This window comes from Kogia breviceps, chromosome 2, assembly GCF_026419965.1.
Source record: "Kogia breviceps isolate mKogBre1 chromosome 2, mKogBre1 haplotype 1, whole genome shotgun sequence".
Lineage (NCBI taxonomy): Eukaryota > Metazoa > Chordata > Mammalia > Artiodactyla > Physeteridae > Kogia > Kogia breviceps.
The window spans coordinates 141,406,465-141,417,263 of record NC_081311.1 but is presented as its reverse complement, the minus strand read 5'-3'; the positions used below and the strand labels follow the sequence as shown (position 1 = coordinate 141,417,263).

The window sequence follows — 10,799 nt, the reverse complement described above, 5'->3', positions numbered from 1 at the left end:
AAACACATTTGCCACCATGAAAAAGTCTGGAGTACATGCTTGGAGTGGTAACAAAGGAGCAGAGAGAAGGCAAGGCTATGGAAATTAGATCTTTTATATTTCATTTTCAATAGGAAAACAAGTTTTTACCTTAGATCAAAACAGCTACCACTGTGGTGACAGAAAGATTTGTAACTTGGTGTCAGGACACCAAAAACCAATCTTGATTACATATCAAGAGGTTAAGTTTGAGACTGGGGCCCACAAAGCAGTAGGCTGAGCGCAATGCGCTGATGAGGCAATGCGGGCTGTGGCGAGACCCACCTCCCGAAGCTTTCTAAACCAGCTCCCGCTTCTCCATCTAGGGGCCTTCTGTAACCAAGAGGAAGGCTGCAAACTAAATCCAGGCGGATTACCTTCCTCACTATTCCGCAGAGAGTGAGCTATGTGTCTGCTGGAGTTTTAATTACACACTTGCTTTTTCTGAGGAAGAAAACCAAAGATATTTTTCAAAGTATTAACTTGTTTTCCATTAGGCAGTTGTTGTAACAAGTTCTTTCAGCGACGTGTTATGTCTTTAGAACGGGGTGCTTCAGATGGCGCGCACTAGCACAATTTTGTGGCTTTTAATTACTATTTTGTTCTTTTGGGGGGTTTCAGAGGCTGGCGCCTCGGCATGATTAGACAGTCTACTGGGCCCACCGCAATTACGAACACCTCCACCAGGTGGCGCCACAAGGCAGGAACTGCGGACTCCGGTAAAGGCCAGTGTCCCTCAACTCCGGGCCACGGTTTCCAACCACCAGGAAACACAGATATAGAGGAAGTCGCCACTTCAGATTTAAAAGAAAAAGAAATTGCAGTGATAGGGCCAAACAGCGTCCTACAATGAAAAAACTAAAATACGGTTAAGTGCATGAGATAAAACTTTTCTGTTTCTGTAAATTTAGCAAGATTTGTAGTATCGAGACAACACTCTCACCAAAGTATCATCCCATTTCCTTTTTCGTAAAAACATGGAATTTAAAGTTAGAACCAACTTTGAAGGCCATCTGGTCAGTCCAACCTAGAGAGGAAATCCCCGGGATCGTTTTTCGGTTGTCAATTAGCCATCAAATACACGTAATTAGCACCTCGGTGTGTCCGAAAAGTACAAGGGAAAATGCTTTCAAATATATCATTAGCAATACTACCTTTGAATTTATATAGCTTTTCTCTCAAGGAACAAGGAAAATAGTTTAAATATTATCGAATTAATTGTCCTAATATCCCTGTGGGTTGGTTAGGAAGCAGATATTATTATTATACCATATATCAATGGACTATGTCAAGTGCCGAGTGGCTGACAACGGTAAATGCCAGACCCTTCGAGGAAAAGCGGAGCTAGAACTGGCCGGGCTCTCCGCACCGCTTTATTTTGATTAATGTTTGAAAGCTGACCTCGGACGTTAAAGTACGAATCACTGGAATTGGTCGACACTTGTACACAGAATGGGTTGGGAGACCCCATTTCTTCTTCCTCGGAGGCGAAATGACAGTCTCCGTCTTCACGCCTTCCGTCCTCCTGCCACCGGTCACCCTGATTTTCCGCCCCCCGCCTCCAGCCCCTCGCCTCGCTGCTCACATTCAGCAGCAGCCTGTCTGCACCCACGACCACAGCAGCCGCAGCGCCAGCGCTGTGATTTCCACCCCCCCATCCCCTCCCGGCGCCCGGCGTTCCTGAGCTCCAGAAGCCTTGTGGCTCGGCGCTTCTGATTGGCCGTTGCTAGGTGACGTCGCCTGAGCTCACGTGACGAGTGTTAAATGCCCACCCTGCGGGAGCCCGGCCCACAGACAATCGTAAAGCCGCTCGGGGCCGCTCACCTGCTCCCACCTCCTCCTGGAACCCTGGCCAGGCCCCGCCACCCCTGACCCCTCCACTGCCCGCCCCTCGCCCGAGCCCGCGCTGGGCAAGGAGCCGAGCGGCCCGAGAGGCGGAGAGAGGATGCGGCCGGAGGCAGCTGTCCCGAGCAGTGCACGGTGATCGCCTCCCCCGGAGGAGGAGTTGCCTAGACCATTGCCGCATTTCTTGTTTTCCTCCCCCCTCCCCCACTGTAATTACATTGGCTGCTGGAGGGGACAGGGAGAGACGGAGGAGGCGCCTCGCAACCCCCTCGCGCCCGCTACCCCTGCTCTTTCCCGTCCCGGGCCAGGATGACTGGAGTCTTTGACAGTCTGGTGGCGGATATGCACTCGACCCAGATCACGGCCTCCAGCACGTACCACCAGCAACAGCAGCCCCCGAGCGGCGGCGGCGCTGGCCCCGGAGGAAGTAACGGCAGCAGCCTCCACAAGCCTCAGGAGTCGCCCACACTCCCGGTGTCCACAGCTACCGACAGCAGCTACTACACCAACCAGCAACACCCGGCGGGCAGCGGCGGCGGCGGCGGCGCTGGGGGCTCGCCCTACGCGCACATGGGTTCCTACCAGTACCACGCCAGCGGCCTCAACAACGTCCCTTATTCAGCCAAGAGCGGCTACGACCTGGGCTACACAGCCGCCTACACCTCCTACGCGCCCTACGGGACCAGTTCGTCCCCGGCCAACAACGAACCTGGTAAGCATAACTTTCGCGTCAAGAGCGCCAAGTCGGTCTAGTTCCTGGGATGGGTGGGATAAAAATGTTTGGGACAGGGATCCATCTGGACCCCTGGCCTTTCACACTGATTGCTTCCCGCTCGCCTCGCGCCCTTTACCCTCCTCAAATTTCAATTGGCCGAGGGTCACCGGGTACGTCCCTCGGGTACCCGGGTACTCGGCTGGTGGGACCAGGTGGCCTCGGCGGCCGCCTCACAACAACCTCATTTCCCTACCACCTGCTGCTCCTTTCTCCACCGGTTTGCGCCTGTCTTCCCCTTCCCTGGAGGGGCCGACTCCCGGGTTCGTTGGCGGCGCGGGTCCGCGCGTTGCAAAGTTGTGCCTGAGCGCTGCGCAGCGTCTCCAAAACCCGCCTCCCGGCTTAGGCCAAGTTCCACGCTGCTCTCCCGGCGGGCGGGGAATTCCTGGGCTCCCGCGGTTGCGTGGTTCTCACGATTCCATTTTATTGCAGAAAAAGAGGACCTCGAGCCTGAAATCCGGATAGTAAACGGGAAGCCAAAGAAAGTCCGGAAACCCCGAACCATCTACTCCAGTTTCCAGCTGGCGGCTCTTCAGCGGCGTTTCCAAAAGACTCAGTATCTGGCACTGCCCGAGCGAGCTGAGCTGGCGGCGTCTCTGGGCCTCACCCAGACTCAGGTGAGGGCTCGCGGCCTGGGAGGCACGAGGAGGGCGCTGGCCTGGGATGGCCAGGAAGCAGGAAGGTTTAGGACTATGTTTTTTAAAGTATTTTTTACAGTACTTTTAAGGGTTTCGATGCCCGCGCCTTGGGCGGCCTAAACTTCCACGCCCGAAGCTGAAATCCCCCAGGGTGCCACCTCGTGTGAGAAAAGGATAGGACAGGGGTGAGCAGAAATCCGGTAGCAAGTTGTCCTTCTGCGTACTAATGATTAATCGGGTAAAACAAGTGGCCCTCCTGACTCCCTCCGCTGTCACCATCACCTAAGTGCACACACATCAGCTCTCTCGGGTTTTCTGAGAATACCTACCATTGGAGCAGGAATCGACAGACCCTCTGAGGCCGCGGTATGTGATCGGCTTACCTGCCCAGGGTGTCCACCTCTTAACCAGCTGTCTTCCTAAGCTTCCTCCCCTCCCCTGCCCCAGGCCGAGGTTCCTCCATTAATGCTCAGGTCCCTTTTCCACAAAGGTCAAAATCTGGTTCCAGAACCGCCGATCCAAGTTCAAGAAAATGTGGAAGAGCGGTGAGATCCCTTCGGAGCAGCACCCGGGGGCCAGCGCCTCGCCACCTTGTGCTTCGCCGCCGGCCTCGGCGCCGACCTCCTGGGACTTCGGCGCGCCGCAGCGGATGGGGGGCGGCGGCGGCCCGGGCAGCGGCGGCAGCGGCGCGGGCAGCTCCGGCTCCAGCCCGAGCAGCGCCGCCTCGGCTTTCCTGGGCAACTACCCGTGGTACCACCAGGCCTCGGGCTCCACTTCGCACCTGCAGGCCGCCGCGCCGCTGCTGCACCCGGCGCAGACCCCGCAGCCGCACCACCACCACCACCAGCACCACCACGGCGGCGGGGGCGCACCAGTGAGCGCCGGGACGATTTTCTAACTCCCGGAGACTGCACCAGAGACTGAGAGCAGAGACAAGTTATCCTTACTGCTCGTCCCCAGAGCCATAGGGTCCCTCCGGCTGGCCCGATGATGCCACCCGCAGCTCCCGGAGGTGGCGGCCCAGGATGGCCTACCCCAGGCCCTGCTACCCTCGCGGGGCCACCGCGCGGCCAGGGACTGGAAGGCGTCTTCTCGCGCCACGGGCTCCTCTCGGAGAAACCCGGCATCCGCGGGAGAAACTCTGCCACGGCCGCCTTTCCGACCTGAGCCCCGCCTCAGACTTGCCTCCCCTCCCCGCCCCGCCCCGCCCCGCCCCGCCCGGCGAGGCAGTCCGGCGCCTTTTTCGCCCCAGGCCGCGAGCAGAGTCCCGGAGAAGGACGCCTGCCCCGCCCGCGAGGCTGCCTGGGCCCTCTGAGGCTCCTTTCTCCTTGCCCGCCCCCAGGCTCAGCTCCTGTCCTCTGGGGTTATTGACCTCCCGGTCCTGCCAGCCTGCCCTCCTCCCCCCCCCCGACCCCTTGACCCCGGCGGCCCGCCGCTTTTTTTCTGCCCTGCTGTTTCCAGCCGTTGGAGCCCTCGTCCCTCCCCCGCCTTAGCTCTCCTCGCAGGAACGCTCCCTCAGCTCTCTCCTCATCCTTCACCAGTGGAGTTTTTTTATTTTTATTTTTTTAAAAGTTTAGGTGCCTTTGCGGATGACCTCATTTTGATGTTGGGGAAAAAAATGATTTTTTTAATATGTGAACACTGCAAAAAAAATGTGTTTAAATTATCTTTTTTAAAACCTATTCAGGATTATTAGCCTGGACTTCGATATAGCATTTGTAAATAAAGGTGTCTGTGCAGATTTTCCCACTGATTTATTTGTATAAAAATACTCATCTTTTCAGACTTTTTTGTAAATCCCCACTTGTGAAAACTGCGGTTTAGCAGTGACCTCAGCAACCCCTCTGTTTTATTTTTCCCTTCGAAAAATGTTCTCAGTTTAACTAAGCTACTGATTTGGATTTGTTTTATCTTATCCTAAAGTCTTTGTTCTTGAAATGAAAGGTATTTTGGGGTTATTTATTATGAAAACAACATGCTCTTAATGTTGATTTTACAATATGAAGAGATTATTTAAATAAATTATTGTTTTCATTGGATGTGTGCGCTTTTTCCTTGGTGTCACGACTTGGAAGCTCGAGCCGCTGCCCAGGCGCGGAACTAGGTCAGCCAAGAGTGACATTTACATCTATCGGAGGCTGCGACTTGCGAAGAGGTGCGGCGACGCGAGGACCCGCGCTCTCAGCGCAGGGCCGCAGCGAGAGTTCACGCTCTGCCCGCGTCAGTGTCCCCGCGCGAGGTTCGCCAGCTCTCGGTGCGGTGAGTCACTCAGCGCCCGGTGGCTCCGGCCTCCGCCCGCCCGGCCCCTTTGGCGCCGGCGCCGCAGCCCCGCTCCTGGGAGGTCTCAGCCTCCCCCGCGCCCGAGGTGCTGGCAGGGCAGTACCTTCGAGCCGCTGTGGGGAATCTTCCGAAGCCGGGGTCTCATCCCTACTTTGGACCCTCCCCACTGTTTGCCCTGCAGCCCTTCTGGGACCGGCTGAGCTGAGAACTCAGTGAGTTACCCAGGCCCTCGCGATACTCTGGAAGGCAGGGCGACCCCGGGCACACAGGGCTGCGCTAGCACACATGCAATCACACACGGACTCGCACAGTCACATCCATACTATCACATACTGAATCACACTTACACTCCTACACAGAACACTGACAAAAATTCATGTACGTTCGCACGGAGACCGACGCACAGTGCTGTGGATTCGGCGTTGTTAACACCTCACGATCTTGGAGGGGAAACGTCCATACATGATTCAGCTCTGCTTTCCACCTTGGGTCCCACATAACTAGCGCCCAGCTTTGGAAGTGACCCTAATTTCTGGCATTCCCTTCAAGGGCCAGGGGTAGGTGGGTAATGCAGTCCTGAACCAAAAGTCTTTTTCCTTGTAAGCGCTGGGGCCTCCAATTGGAAACGTCTTGCCTTCAGTCACAAACTGTGTGACTTTAGGCTACCCATTTAACCTTTCTGTGCTGCAGTTTGCAGCATCGGTAAGATGGAGTCAATAATAACAGACATCTCAAAGCTGTGAGCCTTTAACAAGGGAATGACTGTGTGCGGCACCTGGTAAGCACCCAATAAATTTTGCTTAGTAGCATATAGAGTTTTATCCCAATGCCCCCAAATAGTGAGGCTTTACTTTTGCCTGCAATTATGAGGCCCAGAGTTACCCAAGAGGCCTTTCCAAGTTCACCTTGTGTGGAAGAGCAGCATTCTAGGGCATTCTAGGGCTGGGAGAGCTCTGGCCCCTTGCTATATGAGAGGCTGAACCTTAGCCATCCCCTCTGAAGCGACCAGCGTCTACTGGAGAGGAGGTTGGGGGCAAGCCAGAGAGCCCAGTTTGCCATATGTCCTCTAGGATGGTTATTCAGGCCATCCTTTTTGTGTGTCCTCAACTAATGTCTGCCAAAAAACAGACGTGGGGGACTTCCCTGGTGGTGCAGTGGTTAAGAATCCGCCTGCCAATGCAGGGGACATGGGTTCGATCCCTGGTCCGAGAAGATCCCACATGCCGCGGAGCAGCTAAGCCCATGTGTCACAACTATTGAGCCCAAGTGCTGCAACTACTGGAGCTTGTGCTCTGCAACAAGAGAAGCCACCGCAATGAGAAGCCCGCGCACCGCAAAGAAGAGTAGCCCCCCCTACCCGCAACTAGAGAAAGCCTGCGTGCAGCAATGAAGACCCAAAGCAGCCAAAAATAAATAAATAAAATTTTTTAAAAAACAGACGTGGGACAATGGTGACTTTCTAAGCATCACTGAGAGGAATCCTCACTTTTCTGGCCAGATTGTTTTGAGGCCTGCATTGAATCTAGTTTACAGCAGAGTATGGTCCACAGAGTTGGGGCTTTGGGGAAGGCAGGGAGGCCATTCAGTCAAGCTTCCGTTCGCATTCCTGCATTGTTTTCCCAGGCTAGGGCAGCCTGGGATGAAGCTCATTGACCCCACGATTCTGACTTCCCTAAGCAGTTGGTGCCTAGCAGACCCCCATTCCTGCCACCGCTTCCCCCCACCCCCAGCTCCAAATTTCGTGGTTTTCTTTGAGTGCCAGTAGCTGGTGCCAGCCTTCTTTCTGCGGTTGACTGTGCCCTCCCTTCCTTTGCGCGCACTCCCCTCCCCCTCCTGAAACCAGCGAGGAGAGACGGGGCAGTAAATTGGCTGGTGTCGAGGATCTGCAGCAGACAAGATGATTAAGAGGCCTACGCCGAAGCGCCCGGGGCAGGGAATGTCAGCCCAAGTTGGAATCACGCAACAGGCCTTGGCATGAGCAAGCCTGGGAGCCGGGAGGGCGGGAGGCCCCAGCTCTGGGGTGGGCCGAGGCCCCACAGACTCGCCGGAGTCACCGAACCTGGCAGCCGGCGGCGGCGGGGTCGGGCCGGGCCACGGCGCGCCTTTCCCCGGGAAGCCCTTGAAGCAGAGAGCAGGAGGGTGCAGGGGCCAGAGGAAGGGGGCGTTTCCGCAGACAAGGAGAAGGGCAAAGAGAAGGGAAAGCAAGGATGCACCTGGGTCCCAGAAGTAAGGGGGCGGGGAGGAGGAGGGGTGAGCTAGGGGAGAAACAAAGCCTGGCTTGGGGAGGAGGGGGCAGGCTCCAGCCCCGCCGGGGGCGACGCGCTGGCAAGTCCTTCTCACAGTCTCGCGGCCCGCTGGGAGACGCGGAGCCCTGTGATCAGCCCGCCGCCGCCGCGCAGACAAGCTCCCCCCCGCGCCCGACTGCACTCCCCAAAGCGCGAATGAAAAATGGAAATGGGAAGCAGCGATCTCGGCTCCCTGCACTGGGAAACCAGCCGCGCTCGGAACACACATAAATCTTCATTGTAATCCCCTTCCATTTGCTCGCGTAAAATATCAGGCGAGAGACAGGATGTGACAAGAGCTGGGAAGCAGAGGGAGGGAAGACGAAGAGTGAGGGGTGCCCGGTTCTCTCCGCTCCACCCCCTGGCAGTGTTGCTCGGAACTCCGGCTGAGCACTGGCACTGAGGTCCAACTCCAGTGGCAGGCACTCCTAGCGAGCCTGAGTCCCCTGCCCCTCGCAGCTCCCCCTCCCCCACCCCCCGTACGCCCGCCCTGTGCGCGCTGCGCCGCGGGCCACCCCGCCCAGAGTGCTTCCCGGGTGTAGACACACACCCCTCCCGCGGCCCCGAATTCCCGCTGCCCGCGCCGCCGCTCCCGGGCTGCGGGGGGAGGGGGCGGGAGGCAGGAAAGAAAGGGAATGCATCCCGGGCCTAATCAGCGCGGCTGCAATGTGGGACCATTTAGGAGGCTTCCCCTCCGCCTTCTTTCAGGATTACTTGTGAAAATTGTGAATATCCGTCCTGTGTAAGGATTTCCGAGACTAGTGGGGAGAGTTTGGGGGAAGTATCAGGTTTGATGGGGGCGGAGAGAGGGCTGGAAGACCGGAGCTTTGTTTACAAACAGTTCTTTGGTAGAAGGAGGGGGCGGAAACGAGGGGTAAAAGGTCCTGTGAAGGAGAGTGATGTCGCGGAGCAGAAAGACCCCTTACCTTTCTAACAAAGATGTCCTCACTGACTGTAAAACCCAGGAGCAACTCCCGCACTCCCCAAAACACCCCCTCCCCCGTCCCAGTCCCAAACACTTGCTCAAAAGTCACAAGCCGGGTCAGCGACCACCAGTCGCTTAAACCTGTTGGGGGTTAGAGACCTCTTTGAGAATTAAACTACAGATTCTCTCTTCCTCCTAAAATACTGGTTCCTCTGCATTTGACTTTGGGGTCCCCGCAAGCCGGTGGGTGGGACGCGATCCTGCATTCTTGATTACGCGGGCCCCTGGCCGGGTTTGACTAGGCTCTCCGGAGACGGGCGGGCTCTCGCAGGGTCGTGATACCCAAAACCGCCCCAGGGAAGCCTCCCTCCGCATCTGGAATCTGCCCCCCAAGCCTAACCCGCTGCCCAGTCTCCCACCCCCTAAGCTCAAAGGCGCGGGCGGATTCGGAGGCCCCCGCTACCCTCTGAGGCCCCCCTGCCGGGAGTTCTCCTCGCGGGGAAGGGTTTGGCAGTGATTGCCCCATTACAAGACTTTACATTCCGCCCTGGGGCCTGGGGCCTGGGGCCGAGCGGGCCGCGGGGAGGCTGTGTTTCACGAAAAGAGAGTGCAGGCAGGTCTTGGAGGAGCAGCCATTCCACCTCCACGTGAGAAGACAGGCAGAGTCTCTAGATAGACCTTTCTTTCTCCGGCCGCCTCCGCTCCTCTCCGTCCTCCCGGTCGGGCCAGACCACAAACACTGCAGTGTCTTAGCAGTTTGCGGGCTGCGCAGCGCTCCCAGGATTCTCCGTAGGCCCGTTTTGGGAATCCTCAGGAGTCCTGGTGCCACTGGCTGCGTCCCGGGTCCGGTCCCGCCAGCGCTAGGAGCTGGAGGGCGGAGGCCTGCGGTGAGGTTTGGGCGCGGAGCCCGGGAAGGTGGAGAAAGGCTCCCTGTGGTGGGTCGGGACAGCGGGCCAGAAGATCAGAACTCCGGGGAAAGAGAAAAGGCGACGGAAAGGGAAGGGACTGGACTTGGAGCGCGCCGGGGTAATCCCAGGGGGGCGACTCTGGCCCGCACAGAGCAAACATGGCGGGCTTACCCCGCTCCCACTCCTGCCCTCCTTTTTGTGGCCCAGGAGGCTCAAATACCCTAGAGATGAAATCGTCGCTCACGGAACAATGGCGACTTCTGGCCCTGGAACCCGACCGAGTCCGGGCTGCTCCGAGCGGTGGCCGCACTCCCGTAGGCTTCTCCAGCCCGGAGCCGCAGCAAGCCCCCCCCACGCCCCGGGGCAGCCCCCGCCCCGCCCCATCCCTCTGCGGCCCTGGCCTTGGCTTCTTAAAGTCGCAGGCTGTCTCAGTGCCCGAGAGAAGCACCGCCCAAGTGGGGAATGGGTGTTTCTCTGGGGCGCTCTCTCTCTGCGGTGGAGATCAAAGAAATGCCTAGGAGTTCGCGGGGCGGGCCCCGAGGATCCTCAGATCCTTCCCTCCTCTTCTCAAAGCTTCCCAAAAAGCAGGCTGGTGTCCGCCGGCACTGGGCGGCACTCTGTCTAGCGGTGATGACCACCTCACACCAACTCCTCAGCCAGCTACCCCCACACCCCACCTCCCGCCCCCTGGACTCGGCCTGCAGATTCCAGGGCCCTACTTGGCTGCACTTTGGAGGGGGTTTGCGAGAATACGGGAAAGGGGCCGAAGGAAGGAGACGGGGAGAAATGGAAAGAAAAAAAATAGAAGAGGTGTTGGGAGGCGGGGGGGGGGGGGGGGGGGGCGGGGGTCGGAATCCTGCTCAGGCACTTTCCTGCTTAGTTGCCGCATTTAGGGTCGGGGTCCTGGGCCTCTCAGGCATCCCAGCTGGGGCCAGCAGGCACGCGGGAAAAGGGATTCTCTTTTCCGGAGAGAGAACAGTGAAAATTTCCCTTGGGTGGCCAATTTTCTCATTTGCCCCTATTAAAAGAAAAAGCCCAAGAAATTCAATTAAAGCCACCCTGGCCAAGGCGCTATTTGAGGCATGAATGTCTCCCCTAAAGCTGCAGCAATCATGTGGCATTAGACAC

At 57.6% G+C, this 10,799-nt stretch overlaps 1 protein-coding gene across 1 annotated transcript; it reads left to right on the top strand.

Moving 5' to 3' along the window:
* The first annotated feature begins 1,828 nt into the window (after positions 1-1,828).
* Positions 1,829-4,878, top strand: DLX2 (distal-less homeobox 2). The gene is made up of 3 exons (XM_059052341.2): positions 1,829-2,575; positions 3,068-3,252; positions 3,764-4,878. The coding sequence occupies exons 1-3, from the start codon at positions 2,173-2,175 to the stop codon at positions 4,169-4,171; spliced, it is 996 nt and encodes a 331-aa protein (XP_058908324.1). The 5' UTR covers positions 1,829-2,172; the 3' UTR covers positions 4,172-4,878.
* Positions 4,879-10,799: the final 5,921 nt, after the last annotated feature.